This window comes from Mobula hypostoma, chromosome 1 (genome assembly GCF_963921235.1).
Source record: "Mobula hypostoma chromosome 1, sMobHyp1.1, whole genome shotgun sequence".
Lineage (NCBI taxonomy): Eukaryota > Metazoa > Chordata > Chondrichthyes > Myliobatiformes > Myliobatidae > Mobula > Mobula hypostoma.
In genome coordinates, this window is record NC_086097.1 from 125,798,907 (window position 1) to 125,819,721 (window position 20,815).

General features: G+C 40.0%; 1 protein-coding gene across 5 annotated transcripts in view; it reads right to left on the reverse strand.

Moving 5' to 3' along the window:
* Window positions 1–20,815, reverse strand: part of ubr5 (ubiquitin protein ligase E3 component n-recognin 5) — a 198,213-nt gene that overhangs the window by 32,779 nt on the left and 144,619 nt on the right. For all 5 annotated transcript variants that reach the window (XM_063055485.1, XM_063055476.1, XM_063055469.1 and 2 more), the window contains 8 exons: window positions 19,855–19,986; window positions 17,508–17,765; window positions 16,737–17,005; window positions 13,993–14,204; window positions 11,816–12,046; window positions 8,059–8,132; window positions 4,164–4,336; window positions 3,887–4,000 (listed from right to left, as the gene is read on the reverse strand). In XM_063055485.1, coding sequence (XP_062911555.1) covers window positions 3,887–4,000; window positions 4,164–4,336; window positions 8,059–8,132; window positions 11,816–12,046; window positions 13,993–14,204; window positions 16,737–17,005; window positions 17,508–17,765; window positions 19,855–19,986 — 1,463 coding nt within the window. The remainder of the gene's footprint in view (window positions 1–3,886; window positions 4,001–4,163; window positions 4,337–8,058; window positions 8,133–11,815; window positions 12,047–13,992; window positions 14,205–16,736; window positions 17,006–17,507; window positions 17,766–19,854; window positions 19,987–20,815) is intronic.

The following is a 20,815-nucleotide window of genomic DNA, read 5'->3' on the forward strand; positions in this document are numbered from 1 at the left end:
CCCCCAATTCTTCTGAATTCCAGTGAGTTCAAGCCCAGAGCCATCAAACACTCCTCATATGATAAAGCTTTCAATCCCGAAATTATTTTCATGAACCTCCTTTGAACTCTCTCTAATGTCAGCATGTCCTTTCTTAGATAAGGGGCCCAAAACTGCTCACAATATACTAAGTGAGGCTACAAAAGTGCCTTATAAAGCTTCAACACTACATCTTTGCTTTTATATTCTAATCCTCTTGAAATGAATCCTAACATCCCATTTACTTTACTCACCGACTCAACCTGCAAATCAACCTTTTAGGGAATCCTGCATGAGGACTCTCAAGTACTTCTGCACCTCAGATTTTTGAATTTTCTCTCCACTTAGAAAATAGACTACACTTATTTATTCTACCAAAGTGCATGATCGTACACTTCCCAACAGTGTATTCCATCTGCCACTTTTTTGCCCAAATCCTAATCTGTGAAAGGCCTTCTATAGACTCCCTGCTTCCTCAACACTACCTGCCTTTGACCTATCTTTGTATCATCTTCAAACATGGCCACAAAACCAATTTTGTCACCCAAATTATTGACATATTATGTAAAAAACAGTCCCAACACAGGTCCCTGTGGAAGACAACTAGTCATCAGCAGCCAAACAGAAAAGGTTTCCTTATTTCCACTCTTTGCCTCCTGCCAATCAACCAATCTTCTAGCCATGCAGTATATTTCCTGTAATACCATGGGCTCTCATCTTGTTAAGCAGTCTCATGTGTGGCACTTTGTCAAAGCCTTCTGAAAATCCAAGTACACAACATCCACCGATTCTCCTTTGTTTATTCTGCTTGTTACTTCTTCAAAGAATTCCAACAGATTTGCTAGGCAAGACTTTCCCTTAAGAAAGGGAAATGCTGACCCGCTTATTTTACCATGTGCCTCAAAGTACCCCGAAACACACCCTTAACAATCAACTCCAACATTGTCCCAACCTGAGGTCAGACGAACTGGCCTATAATTTCCTTTAATCTGCTTCTCTCCCTGCTTGAAAAGTGGAGTGACATTTACAATTTCCCAGTCCTCCGGAACCATGCCAGACTCCAGTGATTCATGAAAGATCATTACTAATACCTCCACAATCTCTTCAGCCAGCTTCTTTCAGAACCCTGAGGTGTAGAACATTTGGTCCAGGTGATTTATCTATCTTCAGATCTTTCAGCTTCCCAAGCACCTTCTTCCCTAGAAATGACAATATCCCTCACATCTGCCCCCTGACATTCTCAAATTTCTGGCATGCTGTTAGTGCCTTTTACCCTGAAGACTAATGCAAAATACTTATTCAGTTCACCCACCATCTCCTTGTCCTCCATTACTACTGCTCCAGCATAATTTTCCAGTGGTCCAATATGTAGTCTTGCCTCTCTTTATATAATATGATGGAACTTCTGGTATTTCTTTAATATTACTGGCTAGCTTACCTTCATATTCCATCGTTTCTTTCTTTATGATTTTTTGTTGCCTTCTTTGATTTTTAAAGCTTCCCAATCCTCTAACTTTCCACTAATTTTTGTTCTATTACATGCCCTCTGGCTTTTATGTTGGTTTTGACTTCCCTTGTCAGTCATGGTTGGGCCATCCTTCCTTTAGAACATGACTACTTCTTTGGGATGTATCTATCCTGTACCTTCTGAATTGCTCCCGGAAACTCTAGCCGTTCTTGCTCTACTGCCATTCCTTCTAGTGTTCCCTTCCAACCAATTTGGCCAGCTCCTCTCTCATGCCTCTGTAATTCCCTTTACTCCACTGCAATACTGATACATCTGACCTTAGCTCCTCCTTCTCAAATTGCAGGGTGAATTCTAACATATTACAATCACTGTCCCCTAAGGCTTCCTTTACCTTAGGCTCTCTGATCAATTCTGGTTCATTGCACAACAGCCAATCCAGAATAGCCAGTCCCCTAGTGGGCCTAACCATGAGCTACTCCAAATAGCCATCTTACAGGCATTCTACAAATTCCTCCCTCTTGGGATCCAGCACCAACCTGATTTTTCTAATCTACCTGCAGATTGAAATCTTTTGACATGCATTTTCTATCTCTTGTTGTAATTTGTAGCCCACACCTTTGCTACAGTTCAGAGGTCTGTATTTAACTCCCATCAGTGTCTTTTTAACCCTTGCTGGCTTTTGGCTCGATCCACACAGATTCTACACCTCCAATCCTTTGTCACCTTTCTAAGGATGTTTTATGTGACTGAGGTGTTGGATATCTTTATTTTCATGCAAGAATACCATTAAGCATTTTTAAAAGCCATTTCCTGTTATTTAAAGCTGGGTTGTCTGAGTTGTGGCACATACAATAACCACAATTTTAAATCTAGCACTGCCCATCTAGTCTACTTTAAAGAATATTTCAGATTTAGTGACTAGCATATATTTTGCAAAAATCTGAGCAAAAAATAAGGATATTTCTCAAACATAGTAGAACTGAGAAATTTTCATTTGGATTAACTAATCCATTCATAAGAACACAAGTAGGAGAGTAGATCAATAAGATAATGGCTGACCTAACCATAGACTCATCTCCACCTACCAGCCTTTACTCCATAACCCTTACTTCCCCTACTATGCGAAAATCTACCCAACCTTGTCTTGTCTGAGGTAGCCTCCACTGCTTCATTGGGCAAGGAATTCCAGATTCACCACCCTCTGGGAAAAGTAGTTCCTTCTCATCTCTGTCCTAAACCTACTCCCCCGAATCTTGAAGCTATGTCCCCTAGTGGAAACAACTTTCCTGCCTCTATTTTATGTATCCCTCTCATAATTTTATGTTTCTATAAGATGTCCTTTCATTCTTCTGAATTCGAGCAAATACAGTCCCAGGTGACTCAATCTCTCCTCATAATCTAACTTAGATCTTGATTCACTTTTTAAAATGGTTTAATTTACATTCAGTACAACTAATCTTCCCAGTTGGTATATGTTGTGCACATACCAATGCGCTCAAGACTTCATGCTGATCTTCAATCCTTTGTAAAGCTGACTGAGAAAAACAATGAAGTCTTGTCAGATGCAACTTTAAATTGACAAAGCTCTTATTTTAACTTGCATGGCACTGCAGTATGAAAGATACATTAGCTGAAAGAAAAACACCGACTAGTCAAGCTTCAAAAAAATTATTACAGGTATGCATCACACAGATATAGATTAAAGACTAGCTTTATTTGTCACAGGCCACAGGCTGGCTGGTGGCATAGTGGCATCAGTGCTGGACTTCGGGGCGAGAGGTCCCGAGTTTGAATCTAGCTGGCTCCCGGTAAGATCTGGTGATTTCTTAAAAAAAAAATCTCACCCACTGGCAGACCACTGCTGTAACTTGCCTTGTACACGATTTCCCAGTACATCAGAGCGGCGTGGAAGGAAATCGTCTGCTAACTGGAAATAATTCGGGATGCAACATACCTTTTTTTTAATTTGTCATATGTACATTGAAACGTAGTGAACTATGTCATTTGCATCAAATCTAGTAAGCTAGAATTGTGCTGAGCAGCCCACAAATGTTGCTACGCATCTAGCACCAACACAGCATGCCCACAACTCACGAATCCTAACCCATACAATCTTTGAAACTTGGGAGCAAACCAGAGCATCTGGAGAAACAACACACTGTCATAGAGAGAACATATAAATTCCTTACAGACAGTGGCATGAATCGAACCCCGATCTTACACGGCATTGTAAAGCATTGTGCTAACTGCAACGCTACCGTGCTGCCCCGTGTGGATATTTCTGAAATGTTATGTTTACTTTCAGATCTCCAGCATCTGCATATACTACATGAAAAGTGTCAAAATGAGAGAAGACTACATACAGAGTAATCATTGCTTGTGTATTTGGTTTAGCCTTACCTCCAAGCAGTTTCTATCCACAGTTACTTCAGTTATACCTTTTCCAAGACCAGAACAGGATGAATATAGACCTTGACTTGGGCGACCAAATAAATCTTCTTTTCTAGCATTGGGCTATAAAGAGAAAAGAAAGTAGTAAATAAGGCTCTGGAGTAACAAACCATTTTGGCAAACATTCTTCACACTAACACAATTTACATAATTACCAACATCAATGTAAAATCACTACCACTGTAGGAAACTTGAGGTGTCTGAAACCACCAGTGCTATTGTTTACCTGTAACAGGTGAGGTTGGTCTGCCAAAGGAATTGCTTCGGCGAGAGAAACTTCAAAAGGATTTGGTGGAATGCAGCCAAGGAAGGTCATAGAATCAGAACGCCGAAAGAATGGATGGTTTTGCCCCGCTTCTGTGGACAGTGTTTCATCATCTTTATCATGGAGACCTGAACCTGAAAGAAAATGAACCATGCCGAGGTGACAGCTTATTTGGAGGTTCCCAGACTAACATCCCAAATATCGAGACTGTAATTATACCTAGCTATGCTGTAAGGAACTTGTATGTTTCCCCCTCAACTGCATGGGGTTCCCTCCAAGTGTTCTGGTTTCCTCCCACATTTCAAAGATGTACGTATTAGTAGGTTAATTGGTCACAAGAGTGTAATTGAGCGGCACAGGTTCGTTAGATCATAAAGGCCTGTTATTGCACTGCATCTCTAAATAAATAATGCTGGCAGGCCATATAACATCGTTCCAGACTCTCTCATAGGAAGAGATTTTCAGGTGGACAGATGAAAACATGCAAAAGGTTGCTCAAAGCCTCTTGAAAACAACCCAACATTTCTTCTGACCCTTGGTAATCTCTGGCTGATGACCATTCAGAGAGAAGCTCAGGATGGCAAAGGTGGTGTTGGAAGCACAGATATATGGGACCATATCTGGGAGCACAGATATGCCTCACATTCTACCTACCCGTTTAACCCATCAGTCGTTACATGCCCTAACTGTAGAAGAGCCATGAACCTGAAGCTCCTTCACTAACCTCATTAGTCCAAGAGGTCACAAACCAGAGTGGAAACACGTCATTCCCTACACCAGAGGTTCCCAACCTGTGTTCTACAGACCCCTCAGTTAATGGTAGGGATCCATGTCATACCAAAGGTTGGGAACCCCTGCCGTACACCAAAGGTCTTCCCAAGCAGCAGCAGTATCTGTGTGCAGTTTAAGCCAGTAATGATGTACAAATGAAATGGATTCTTTCAGACAGATCCCCAAGTCGTCAGGTCTGTAACGTAGCATGAATATTGGAACATATATGATGGAACATCCCTCATATATACCCATGTGCCCTTCAAAACTGTACAAAATCAGTTTCTTATACATTTATGAACTTGCAATTTTGGACAGAACAAGTTGGGAAAAAATTGAAAATCTACCTATAGATACCTACATCTAGTAAATAAATTCAATTTATTAACCCTGTTAACCCCATTTCCTGCCTTCTTCCCGTAACCCACAATCCGTTTACATAGAAACATAGAAAATAGGTGGAGTAGGCCATTCGGCCCTTCGAGCCTGCACCGCCATTTATTATGATCATGGCTGATCATCCAACTCAGAACCCCGCCCCAGCCTTCCCTCCATACCCCCTGACCCCCGTAGCCACAAGGGCCATATCTAACTCCCTCTTAAATATAGCCAATGAACTGGCCTCAACAGCTTCCTGTGGCAGAGAATTCCACAGATTCACCACTCTCTGTGTGAAGAAGTTTTTCCTAATCTCGGTCCTAAAAGGCTTCCCCTCTATCCTCAAACTGTGACCCCTCGTTCTGGACTTCCCCAACATCGGGAACAATCTTCCTGCATCTAGCCTGTCCAATCCCTTTAGGATCTTATACGTTTCAATCAGATCCCCCCTCAATCTTCTAAATTCCAACGAGTACAAGCCCAATTCATCCAGTCTTTCTTCATATGAAAGTCCCGCCATCCCAGGAATCAATCTGGTGAACCTTCTTTGTACTCCCTCTATGGCAAAGATGTCTTTCCTCAGATTAGGGGACCAAAACTGCACACAATACTCCAGGTGTGGTCTCACCAAGGCCTTGTACAACTGCAGTAGTACGTCCCTGCTCCTGTACTTGAATCCTCTCGCTATAAATGCCAGCATACCATTCACCTTTTTCACCGCCTGCTGTACCTGCATGCCCACTTTCAATGACTGGTGTATAATGACACCCAGGTCTCGTTGCACCTCCCCTTTTCCTAATCGGCCACCTTACCAATCAAGAACCTATCAACCTCTGCTTTAATGACTTGGCTTCCACAGTGTCTGAGGCAATGAATTCCACAGATGCGCCACCCTCAGGCTAAAGAAATTGTTCCTCATCATCACATATAGAGATTCACCTGGACCTACAAATTAGGTTTTATGAATACCTAAGTGATTTGTCCAACACCTGAAGAAACTAAGGCCCCAAATTATCTTTAAATTATGCAGATATGAATCACAGGTCACTTATTAGTTCAGATAACTAAATTCAAGCTACATATTTCACTGAAGTGTGAGCAACAACAGAAATAAAAGGTGATCAGCAGGGATGGATGACAAGATTGTCACAAGCAGAAGTTCTGCAGAGCAAGGAGATACACAACTGATCCCCTAATCACCACATCAATAATCCCAAAGCATTTAAGCGGATACCTATAAGAGTCTCTTATACAGGTTTTAGATGTCCACCCTTTACCCAATTTCGATTCATATTTTTCTATCACTGAAGTGGTGAGCCATCTTTGAAACTGGACTTCAAATCACCTATTACGCCTTTAAGTTACTTCCAATTTCTATAGTTTTCATTTACCCCATATTATACCTAAAATATGCAAAAATAATACCAGCCACTATGGAAAAATTGTCTAGTACAACATAATACAGAAGTCCATCACTAATTAGATTAGATAAAAAGATTAAATGAACAGACAAGAAGTTGGCAGAGTACAATGTGTGAAAAAGTGATGTTATCCATGATGAAAAAGTAAAATAAAACGATTTAAATGGAGTGAGACCACAAATGGTAGGAGATCTGGGAGTTCCAGTACATGAAACATGGGTGGCTGGTGTGCAAATACAGCAAAAGATTAAAAAGTGTAATGTAACATTCACCATCATTACAAGGGCCACAGAGCATAAAAGTAGGTTCTTTACAGGATGCTGGTGAGATCATACCTGGAGTATTCTTACAATTTCGACCTCCATATTTAAGGAACAAAGTGCTTACATTGGATGCAGTGCAGCAATGAGTCATTAGTTTGATGCTTAGGATGTAGGGGTTGACATATGAAGAAAGGCTAAGCCTACATGCATTGGTGTATAAAAGACTGAAAGGTGATCTTGCTGAAACAAAATTTTGAACAGGGAGACAAAAAATCATTTCATCCACTGGGGGATTCTAGAACTAGGGAACAGAGTTTCAAAATAAGGGGTTCCCTACTTCAGGTGGCAATGATGAAGAATTTCTTCTTCTGGGATTTGGGAATCTTTGGAAGTTCCTGGAAAGTTGTAGGGATGTAGTGGAGAGTGGCAGAAATTTCAGGCTAGAGGGGCTGAGTCATGCCCTTATTTCTGAAGCATTGAAGTGCCATCAAAAATCAATTTCAGCTATGCAGAAGCAATAAAACATAATTGTGACTGTAACTCAATACACAATGCAAACCAGCCTCCCCCTCCATTGACTCCATCTACACCACCTGCTGCCACAAGAAAGTAGCAAATATAATCATAGACCTCTCCCATCCAGGTCATCTTCCCCTCGCCCATTGGGCAGATCCCAAAGGTTTGAAAACATGTACGATCAGATTCAAGGTCTGCTTCTATCCTGCTGTTACCAGACATTTGAAAAGGACTAAAGATGAATTCTTGATATGCCAGTCTACCTCTTCATGGTCCTTGTACTTTATTTACCTGCACTACACTTTCTTAGTGCTTACTACACTATATTCTGCAATTGTGTTCATTTTACTTTTATATTGCATAATCTTTCTGGATGCAGACAAAAGATTTTTTATGGTATCCCAATACATATGACCATAACAAACAAAATTAATTCAAATTCCACTAAAAAATAGAAAGAATAGCCTTGATATTCTGTAAACCGTTTCTACATTCAAATATACTTACTTTGATTGGTATCGTCTTCATTTTCATGTTCTGAATCTTCATTGTCAAGACCCAATTCCAACAACTCTCGAGTTCTGCAACAACAGCATTAGATCCAAATATAAAACTTTCTTAGCTTGAAAGTAAAAGTTACTCAAATTACCTCAAGGACAGAAACTATTTTTCAAATTACCACAATGGACCACTTTTAGTTTTAAAAAACATTTTAACTCTAAAACCAAATCAGGTTTTACACCACTGTGCAGCCCACTCAAAAAAAATATGCTGCTATCGGAAAAGTTTCAGTGTTTCAGCCTGCATTTATTCAGATACAGCGTGGAATAGGCCCTTCGAGACATGCTGCCTAGCAACTCCCGATTTAACCCTACCCGAATCACAGGACAATTTACAATGACCAATTAACCTACAACCGGTACATCTATGGACTGTGGGAAGAAACCGGAGCATCTGGAGGAAACCCATGCCTTCCCAGGAAGGACATACAAACTCCTTACGGAGGACAGTGGGAATTGAACCCAGGTGGCTGGTACTGTAAAACATTGTGCTAACCACTACACTATCATGCCACCCGAGTTTAGGAAGATCCAAATACTGATGTACTCTGGAAATACTTGACCAATACAACACGGGAAATATTTGTCAGTTTTTTTATTGATTGTTTTGGATTCAGCATCATCTAAGTTCTCTATAATTCACAGTTTTAGTTTCAAACATTATTCATTCTAAGGTGGTACTATTTTGTTCCTAGACAGAGCAACAAGCATATATGCCTTATCAATGACAGAATTTGCAGCTGCATCGACAAGATCCACAGATCAAGAACAAAGATGCCAGTCCTATTTCCCCATTAACTTCTTGGAGTTACTGCAAATTTAGTAGTATTACTTATTAGGCTGCAAGGAACCCATCAACCCACCAAGAAATGATTAATTATAATGAAACAAAAACTCTACAAATTATATAATCTCCACTCTAGTAAGAGTCAACTGGCCCAGAACAGAATATTTTACTCTGAAAGATACCATTCAGCCCTTTTAATTCTATACTGCCTTTCAGTAGAGCTTAACAAAAGCTGCAGTCCAGGAGCTCAGCATCTAAGCTAACTTGACATTGTTTGAAGTAAGGTATAACCATGGGTGCTCGTGCCATAACGACTTTAAAATAAAACCAGTTTTCCATCTATTTCCACAAAGATCTCTTGGTAGTAGTCAACAGCAGATTGATTTGGACATTCTGCCTAAAGTAATTTTATTTACTGTGCTGCTTACAAACTAACCACTGATGCTCACATTATTCATAGATCATTAAATATTTTGAAGAAATGATAAGCTTTAAGTAAATGCTCCCTACCTGTAATTAAAGGTAATATCCTTTGATTTTCCAGCAATGATTTCTCATTTCAGAACATTTCAAATACAAGAATGCCACAAAGTCCAATAATCAAACTTTAAAGTGGATGAAGCAAATGATCAAAGCAAGAGGAGGACACAGCTGAATGAGCATAAAATTCAAATATGCAATTCAAATCTAATGCAAAAAATCCACAAGGAAAACTAAATACATTAGGATATGACCAGCATTGAGACTCAATGGGAGGAAATGGCTGTTGAAAGGCCAATTAAACCCTCATGGTTTTTCAACCTCTGCTCCAACTCAAAGACCTTCCCTCCTATGCCAGTACCAGAGCGGTTCTGGTGAAGATTCTCAACAGCATTACTGTCAAATCCACATCGTGTCAACATCCAACAGTAGTATTTCAGATAATAAAAGATGCAGCCTCAAAAAGGAGCAGGCCAGAAGAGACTGGTTCCTCTGTCATGGGCTACGTGGTCTGATCCCTAAATGCCTTTCCTTTTACTAGGTCAGGAATGCGATGGAAATCTTGCCTGGGTAGGTAGATTCCCCAAGGATATCTATAGCTTATTGTTATGCTGTAAACCATGGACAGCGAGATTCCCACTGGATTTCAAATACACTGTTTTCAGCATTGGTGCATTCTACAAACCCCATTTCCAGAAAAGTTGGGATATTTTCCAAAATGCAATAAAAACAAAAATCTGTGATATGTTAATTCACGTGAACCTTTATTTAACTGACAAAAGTACAAAGAAAAGATTTTCAATAGTTTTACATCACCTTTCCTTTTAATAACACCTTTTAATCGTTTTGGAACTGTGGATACTAATTGTAGTAGATTTGCAATTGGAAATTTTGTCCATTCTTGCTTGGTATAAGACTTCAGCTGCTCAATAGTCCGTGGTCTCCGTTATCTGATTCTCCTCTTCATGATGTGCCATACATTTTCAATATGAGATAGATCTGGACTGGCAGTAGGCCAGTCAAGCACATGCACTCTGTCTACAAAGCCGCACTGTAGTAGCCCGTGCAGAATGTGGTCTGGCATTGTCCTGCTGAAATAAGCATGGACGTCCTGGGAAGAGACGTCGCCTTGATGGCAACATACATCTCTCTAAAATCCTAATATACGCCTCAGAGTCAATGGTACCTTCACATACATGCAACTCACCCATGCCGTGGGCACTGATGCACTCCCATACCATCACAGATGCTGGCTTTTGCATCTTTCGCTGATAACAATCTGGATGGTCGTTTTCATTTTTGGCACGGAGAACTCGACGCCCGTTTTTTCCGAAAACTAGCTGAAATGTGGACTCATCTGACCACAGCATACGGTTCCACAGTCTTTCGTACCATCTGAGATGAGCTCGGGCCCAGAGAACTCGCCAGCGTTTCTGCATAGAGTTGATGTATGGCTTCCTCCTTGCGTAATACAGTTTCAAGTTGCATTTCTGGATACAGTGACGGACTGTGTTGAGTGACAATGGTTTTCCGAAGTACTCCCAATCTTGCGTTGAGAAATGTTCCTTTTGAACTGACTAACAATTCTCTCACAAATTTTGGCACAAAGGGGTGAGCCACAACCCATCCTTGCTTGCAAAGACTGAGCCTTTGATGGACGCTACTTTTATACCCAGTCATGATACCTCACCTGCTACCAATTAGCCTGCTTAAGGTGGAGTCTTCCAAACCGGTGTTACTTGAATATTCCGTGCACTTTTCAATGTTATTTTAACTCTGTCCCAACTTTTGTTGAGTGTGTTGCAGCCATCAAATTCTGAATTTGTGTATATTTACAAAATACAAGTTGGTCAGTAAACCATTGAAAATCTTTTCTTTGCACTTTTGTCAGTTAAATAAAGGTTCACGTGAATTAACAGATCACAGATTTTTACTTTTATAGCACTTTGGAAAATATCCCAACTTTTCTGGAAATGGGGTTTGTAGTTACAATATACACACGCTACAGGAATCTTTGCCGAAATTCTTCCTTATCAGCTTCCATCAACATTAACAAACTTAGAATACTATTATCTCTGTGGAGGTAAATTCATTGGATACATTTAAAGAGGACTTGATTAGGAAGGCTTCAAAGGTTACGGGCAGGAAGCAGGAGAATGGGACTGAGAGAGATAACAAATCAGACATGATGGAATGGTAGAACAGACTCAATGAACCTAATGGCCTAGTTCTCTCTTATCTCCAAACTCTTCCAACACTTGCCTTCCTGACATGTACTTTTATTTAATCACTGAAAGGTCATGTTCTTGTAATATCCTGATTATACCATCATTCAGGTACAGAGAGCACAAGATTGACAGAAAAGACAATTAGATTTTTATCAATAGAAGCAGTTCAGTTTTCAGAATCCATCTTTTTAAAATTTGAACACAAGTACCGTTTTCGATCTAGTTGTGGTGTATCCAGTGTTGTCTGTTGATTCATTGCTTTAATCCAATAAATAAGTGCTTGGAAGACGTACGCTACGTGCTTTAGTGAACAAACGTCCAGTACTGGCAGGACATCAGAATGTTCATCATTGTGCGAACGCATCAGAGAAAGAGCATAGTTAAGAAAATCACCACGAGCAGACATCATTCCTTGACGGGCATTCAACAAGGTGGCACGCCTGGACAGGGATCAAAATATTGAAAAGAACAGAATATATATAAAAATTTAATATTCATCCTTCTTTGAATTAATTCAGCCTACACCAAAACAACTATTGAAACTGCCTTCAAACCCAAATTGGGGTACGATTTAGTTCTTCTTATCAAGGCTTTAATAAGACTAAGATTTTCATACAATGCTTTCCTCAAAAACATTACATTGATACACGCATAATGTCAGTATGTTCTCAAAGACCACTGATAGCTATTTCAGAAAAATAGATATTTCCTAATATAAATCACTTGGGGGAAACATTTTTGTGTGCTGTTAATCAATTTCAATTTGAAATTGAGAAAGAAACTTCAAAAAAAATTTATATATAGTTACATGCCTGACAGAAATTTTGTCAAAAGTTCTTCTAAAATGGTAGCACCTATGATAACATTCTGCAATGACTATAACAGATAATTTTTAAGGCTTAAATCAATAGTATTATGGTAAACAATAAACGTCCTTTGACCTGATAATGCTTTGCCTTCAACAACCAAATAATGTGCTATGCCGCAGTAAATCATTTTGGCAAGTCAACAGGTCATAATAGGTAATGCAACTAACAGACCATAACAGATAAACACCTCCAATATGATGATTCTCAACACTGGTGCCCTACAAAGCAGAGCCCTGAGCACACCTACTTTACTGTCGATATACTCATGACTGCATGACCAGATTCTGCTGTATCTACAAGTTTGCAGATGATAAATCATAGTGGGCTGTACTCAGAGTGTAGTAACTTGATGGCATGACAAAAGCCTTTCCCATAATGTCAGCAAAATAAAAGAGGTGGTAATAAACTTCAGAAATACGAGTGGGGGGAGAGGATGCATATGCTCCTGTTTATATCAGCCGTACTGAGGTCGAGAGGGTTGAGAGCTTCAAGTTCCTAGGAGTAAACATCACCAGTACCCTGCTCTGTCCAACCATGGCCAAGAAAGCACACCAGTGCCTCTACTTCAGGAGGCTAATAAAATGTGCATGCTCCTTTTGACCCCAATTTTTATCAGTGTACCAGAGAAAACATTCTACCTGGATGCCTCACGGCTTGGTATGGCAACTGCTCAGTACGTGACTAAGAAACTGCAGAGAGTGACAGACACAGCTAAGCAAATCATGGAAACCAGCCACCCCTCCATGAACTCTGTCTACAATTCATATTTGCAGCCTTGGTCAAGCAACTAGCATAATACCCTGCCTACTCTGAACATTCTCTCTTTCTCTCCCTCAACTCCCCCACCCCCAAACAGATAGAAGTTACAAAAGCCTGAAAACATGTAGCACGAGACTCAAGGACAGCTTCTATCACACTGTTATAGGATTATTGAAGGGTTCCCTAGTATGAAAGGATGGACTCTAGATCTTACAATTTACCTTATTGTCTGCCAGCATTGCACTTTCACTGCAATATTTTTTTTCTGAACTCGTATTGCTTTACACCATACTCTTTCAATGCACTGTTGTAATGAATTGACCACTCCATGTGAACAGATGAACAGTACACAAGACAAGCTTTTCACTGTACCTTGATACATGTGCCAATAATTGTAACAGCAAATGACACACATTTGGGGTGAAGGAAGTGGTGTGGAGTAAAAAAAAGGTGGGTAAGGACAGAGGACAGGACAGTAAAATTATGAATAATGTTCGTCCCAATGACAAGATTCATAAAATCCCATTGTTAAATGCTGGACAGACTGAAATTAATTCAGGAAACTATGTTCATGACTGGAAAAATGCATGGAAACTGTCCCAAGGGCAAGATTAACCTGCTATGAGCACACGTACTAAAAGCTCAGAAAAACATTGGCTTGGGACTACTTTTGTTAGACAAGGCAGCATTTTTCCATCTTAAATTTAGTAACATCACGCTACCATTACATCAAGAGAATCCATATATTGAGAACTCACCTTCTTCCCTCTAGAGTTCTCAGACTGGCTTCTTCACGTGCTGTTAATCTTTCTCTCCTGGCAGAATTTTGTGAAGCATGCAAAGGATGACTTGGGTGACCTGGATCTCCAGCTGAAGATAATGCTGAACCATATCGCAACTGAGCCTCAGTGGAATCCATGATACTGACCATCCAGTTCCACGTGGGCATAAGCTTTTCCTCAACATAATTCTGTAGAAATTATTAAGACTTTAAATAGTAGAGAGGATGAACATTCATCTGCTTAACACAAGAACGTCATTTAATTGGGACAAGGTGGAGAGGAGAAAAAGTAGGAAAAGAATTCTTTCAGAGATCCTTAACACTTTTGCAAGATCATGCTATGTAGACATATTTATTCCATCAGCACCTGCACAGACAAGACTCCTCAGTTGCTAATTCAATGAAGAAACTAAAGGTCAGGGAGTAGTCTATTTGTATAGATGTGACAAACAATTTTCAATGAAAAATTAGTCTCACCAAGTCAAATCTTATATATAATGAAACTACCACTATGAGGAATTAAGCACTCAGATTACAACACAATGGAAAAATAAGGCCTTTAATATTAAAGTAACTTGTGCAATCTGTTCTGTAGCCTTTTCAAAATTTATATGATAATGGGGAAAAAATAACTAAAGCATTTAATGCAATGAAGAATTTTAGGCATAATTCATCAAGTGGTTTCTACTGTCACCAGGTTTTCCTCCTTGGCCCTCAAATGTATGTTCAACACAGCAATGAACTTGCTCACAACTTGCACGAGTCTGTGGTGGCCAGTGCTATCATGTTTGCTGTTGTGTGCTGGGGCAGCAGGCTGAGGGTAGCAGGCACCAACGGAATCAACGAACTCATTCGTAAGGCTAGTGATGTTGTGGGGATGGAACTGGACTCTCTGACGGTGGTGTCTGAAAAGATGATGCTGTCCAAGTTGCATGCCATCTTGGACAATGTCTCCCATCCACTACATAACGTACTGGTTGGGCACAGGAGTACATTCACCCAGAGACTCATTCCACTGAGATGCAACACAGAGCGTCATAGGAAGTCATTCTTGCCTGTGGCCATCAAACTTTACAACTCCTCCCTTGGAGGGTCAGACACCCTGAGCCAATAGGCTGGTCCTGGACTTATTTCCTGGCATAATTTACATATTACTATTTAACTATTTATGGTTTTATTACTATTTATTATTTATGGTGCAAATGTAACAAAAACCAATTTCCCCGGGGGTCAATAAAGTATGACTATGACTTCCATTATCCTAAGGCACCTCCAAAGACTTCCATACATTCAAAAAATACTTTTAAGTTGCTCACTGTTGTAACGTGGATATTAAGGAGCCAATCCATACAGAGAAAGATCATACAAACTACAGTGCCGCTGTATCTGGACCATATCAACTACTTTCTCAATGCTACCTTAAAAATACACAGTACTACATTGGATATAACCTGTTTGCTTCTTTGCCTCTCCGAATAAACCAACAGAACTTTTGTATTCATTTAGAGTCATAGAACAGTACAGCACAGGAGGACCACCTTGGGCCTATCTAGTCCGTGCTGAACTATTATTTTGCCTAGTTCCATCGACCTGCACACAGACCACAGCCTTCCATACCCTTCCCATCCATGTACCTATCCAAATTTCCCTTAACTTTTGAAATCGAACCCGTATCCACCACTTCCATTGTCAGCTTGTTCCACACTCTCACCACCCTGAGTGAAGTTCCCCCTCATGTCCCCTATTCAACCTTAACCCATGAACTCTAGTTCTAGTCTCATCCAATCTCAATGGAAAAGCCTGTTTGCATTTACCCTATCTATACCCCTCAAAGTTCTAACTTATTCACATGATGGAACAGATGAGTTTAACATCCAAAGGATGACAAATTCCACACTCCCTCCTTATTCAGTAATGGTCGGATTTCCTCAACACCTCCACCATTCTCTCACTTTCTGTAAGATACTGCTGAAAACAGACTTCTGTTCAAATTTTTGATCATTTTCTGTAATATTTCATAGGGGCACATGTTTTAATCTCCATTAATGTTGCTCTGCATGCATTAGCTGACAATGTCTAACACTGCTGCTATCAGGGAGAAGCATTTAAAATCAAGCCTCAAAGCAATTTCTTTGTGCCAAAAGTGGGGATAGTAACATGATGGAACCAAGAACATTAGAAGATAGGCATTAGAGGACCATCAATCTGTTATTCAAAAGGAGAATGCTTTTTAAAAGTCAAATACCAAGGAGGCAATTGGGATTTAGAAGGAAAAAAAAGTGTTCTTCTTTGGCAGAGATACCAAGGGGACTACATGGATGGGAGGGGTATTGGGTGCTATAGACCAGGTGTGGTTTGATGGGACTAGGCAGAATAACAGTTCCGCCTGCACTGGATAGGTTGAAGGGTCTGTTTCTGTGCTGTACTGCCATATGGCTCTATTGAAAATTGTTCTCTCTACAATTAATTTCTCGGCATCAGTGTATAAAATGCAGCAAGTGTTGAAACAGAACTAAAGTTGAGACATTAAACATAAATTAGAGAAGGAAAGGTCCAATGAACAAAGACAAAAGCCTAATGCAGCAGGTGCAAGAACGGTTCAGAAAAATCCAGTTTTCTTCTCCACTGGCAAATAAAACACATTAAGAAAAGTGACAACAATTACTAAGACAAAAAGGACGACATATATACTTATTGCCACTTAGTAAAACTTTGACAAACCTGCAAGTTAATGGCATCCTGGTACGTTATTTTCAAGGCAGCTGGAATCTGGGAGTACACCAAGTGGTTATACTTTGGAATTAAGCCCATGAGATCCGAGATCTGCCTTATTACGATACTGTAGGCTCGTGCTAGGCTGCTTGCTGATGTGAGGTAGCTGCTAGAATTACTTGCTTCCAGAGCTGCAGCGGCTGCAGCTGCACTGGTGCTGATTGTAGCGCTGCGTCGCAAGGTAGAAGGGTCAATGTAAATTAAACCTGCTGAGCCACCTGGAAAAGATGCATTAGATAAAACCATAACAATTCAGTTCTACTCAAATCAACTCAAACAACAAGTAGCAAATAAAGAAAATATTCTCAGACCCAAGCACAAGAAATTCTGCAGATGCTAGAAATTCAGCACAAAATGATGAAGCAACTGAGCAGGTCAGGCAGCATCTATGGAGAGGAATAAACTGTCAATTTTTCAGGCCAAGACCTTTTATCAGGACTCATGAAGGGTCTTGGCCCATAAGGTCGACTGTTTATTTCTTCTCCATAGATATTTTCAGTCCTAAAGCCTATCATACATGATTTAAATAATTAGAACAGGTTACGCTAAAACAGTTTCCAGTTATAAGTTTGAAATGGATTTAAAAGATCAATTAAGTTACATCTTAAAATTGGTTTAATTCCTAAGTTTCATTTGCTAGTTTTAGAGTCTGGAGTAATTCAGAACTTCGTATTTTACTGCCTTGCTTAATTTTATAAATGCCTGTCCATTAGAACTTACCTGCAGGAGTGCTATTACTAGATGGAGCTGTACTGTTAGACCGTTGGTTCTGAGTGCTGCGCACTGCCCACTGCATGGAACGTGGTGCCTGAGCTGCACTGTTTGCATGAGAGCTGCTGGTGGTTCTCTCCAAAGGCTCATCTTGTAAAAATGTATCCTGTTCCTCATCATCACTCTGACTGCTGCTGCTGTCAGAATCACTGGAGTCATTGGATTGAGAATCATCTTCCGAGAAAAATGCTGGAACGCTGCTGGCACCTGGTAGTCAACATTTATGGTTACTCAGATCGGAAGAGGCAAGTGTTCAAATTAATTGGACTGTTGTAATTAAACTGCAAAGCTAATTTATAACATTTATACAAAAAAGTACTTTCAAGTCTGAAGTAATGATTTAGAAATTACTGTTAACTGCAAAGACTGAAGAAAACTACACTTCAGAGTTTCTGGAGATACATTTGCAGATTATATTTTGTTTTGCACAAGTGATTGCCACAGAGCTACCTGAATATAACCAATAAGCCACCCATTGAAGTTGAAACACATTTCCTATATAAAAAAAAGAAAAAGTTTGTGAACTCTTTACAATTACCTGGTTTTCTGCATTAGTTACTCAAAATGTGGTCTGATCTTCATAGACAAACACAATCTGCCTAAACTAAGAACAAACAATTGTACTTTTCATGCCTTTATTGAACTTATCATTTAATTACTCACAGTCCAGGCTGGAAAAAGTGTGTGAACCCTTGTATTTAAATAACTGGTAGAACGTCCTTTAGCAGCATAACCTCCACCAGAAGTTTCCTGTAGGTGCTGATCAGAGTTGCACGAAGGCAAGGAGGAACTTTAGATCACTCCTCCATCCAAAATTGTTTCAGTTCATTAATATTTCTGGAATATACCCTCTTCAGGTCATGCCACAGCATCTCAATTGGGATAAGATCTGGACTCTGACTTGACCATTCCAAAAACACAAATTTTCTTCTTTTTAAACCATTCTGTTGTTGATTTACTCTTGTGTTTCAGATCATTGTCTTGTTGCATTATCCAACTTCTATTAAGCTTCAGCCAACGGACTGCTACCCTGACATTCTTCTATAAAATATCTTGACAAAATTTTGAATTCATTGTTCCCTCAATGATTGCAAGCTGTCCAGGCGCTGAGGCAGCACAGGGGCCCCAAACCATGATGCTCCTTCCACCATGCTTCACAGTTGGTGTTGGTTCACAGTGCCCTTTTACCTCCAAACATCAGGTATGCACTTGTCTCATCTCTCCACAGAACATTGTCCCAGAAGTGTCGTGGAGGTATCAGAGGTGGTAATTTACAAACTTAAGATGCACAGCAATGGTTTCTCTGAGAGCACTGGTTTCCTCCAGGGTGTCCTTCCATGAACACCATTCATGTTCAGTGTTTTTTTACTATGTAGTGGACACATGAACAGACCTTAGCAGGTTCTAGAGATTTCTGCACATCTTTTGCTGTTACCCTTGGGTTCTTTTTCACCTCCTTCAGCATTAGTGTGATCTTAGCAGGATGCGCACTGCTTGGGAGGGTAGCAACAGTACTGAATCTCCTCCATTTCCTGGACAAGTTCTCTTACTGTGGACTGGTGAACAGTCAGGTCTTTAGAAATGCTTTTGTAGTCTTTTCCAGCTTCATGTATCTCTACAATTCTTCTTCTAAGGTCCTCTGAAAGCTGTTTTGATCAAGGCATACTGACAATAACCCAAGTTCGTGTGTCTTTTTTTTTATAGGCAGGTCACCTCTAGAACCCACACCTACAATATCATCTCATTGACTGGAACCTCTGACTCCAAACAGCTTTTGTAGAAGGCATTACCCCAGATGTTCACATTCATATTTGAACCCAAACTGTGATTGCTTAAGTGGACTACTCAGTATTGACAAGTAGTCGTACAATTGTTTGTGTTATTAGTTTAGGCAGATTTTATCTGCCCATTACTGTGACTTAGATGAAGATCACACTACATTTTATGAGTAATTAACGCAGAAAACCAGGTAACTGCAAAGGGTTCACAAACTTTTTCTTGCAACTGTAAATGCGGTAAACACATAAATACCAAATGGCATCACTTCCCTTTAGCCTACTTATTACTTCCCTCAAACTGTCAGGCTGATCAACACCTCTATTCATTGACCCATCACCCCCCACCAACTCAACATACACATTACCTAACATCACATTACGTACATATAAAACAGTTACTTAACCACTGTGTTTTATAGGATTGCATTTATATTTATTGTGCTTTATTTTTGTTTCTTTGTTGTGTTCTTATTTTGTTGTGCTTTCTATACTTTCCGGAGTAACAATCATTAACTCACCTGCTTCGGACCCCGCTGTAGCTGCAGTGACAACACTTCTGCGCCCACTGGCATTATCCTGATTGCTATGGTTACTCTCACTATCACTTTCAGTCTCTGCTGCTGCTAACAGATCAAGCTCCATATCACTCCCTAAATAAATCAAACAAAACTTCAATGAAGACAGAGGCATGAATGAAACATGACACAAATAAGGCCCATCACAAGCACTTTTATTGTACCATCAATGCAGCAGAAAAAGATGAAAGACTTGACACAGCCAAATAAAGTGTTAAAGCAATCGAAAAGGTAGGTCTTGAATGAGAGCCGTTACAAAGATTTGTTTCTGCTTTTTTTAAAAAGCATTTTAATACGCATTAGATCTTCAGGGCAGGGCTAATTTGCAACTCAGTTTTGATAAAGGCATTTCTTTGCAGTCTTGTTTCTTCCCCCCCAAAAGTGAAATGGTTTTGGTCTGGAATTCCAGAAATTTTGGCTCTGAAGGCATAGGCGGCTTTAAGAGGGTGCAGTGCAAGCGAAAAACAACTGAAGTGAATAAAGGTGTAAGTACCAGACCACAGAGGTAGAAAGGTATGGAGAGAGTATACGAAGTCAAGCAATTTGAAACTACAGTCTAGTTTAATTAAACAAGCAAATTCAGAAACAATGTACGAACAATTTAAGTGTAACTGTCTGCACAATCACTTCATATGCCAGCAATCATTGACTAGGGTTCGGTACGGTAAAAGAACCCTTAGGAGGCAGTGATCACAATATGATTGAGTTCAACTGGAAATTTGATAGGAGAAAATAAAGTCTGACATAGCAGTATTTCAGTGCAGGAAATTACAGTGGTATGTAAAAGGAGTTGGCCAAAGTAAATTAGAAGGAGATGCTGGCAAGGATGACAGCAGAGCAGCAATGACGTGAGATTCTGGGAAAAATGAGAATGGTGCTGGATAGACAACACCCTCTCATCAGT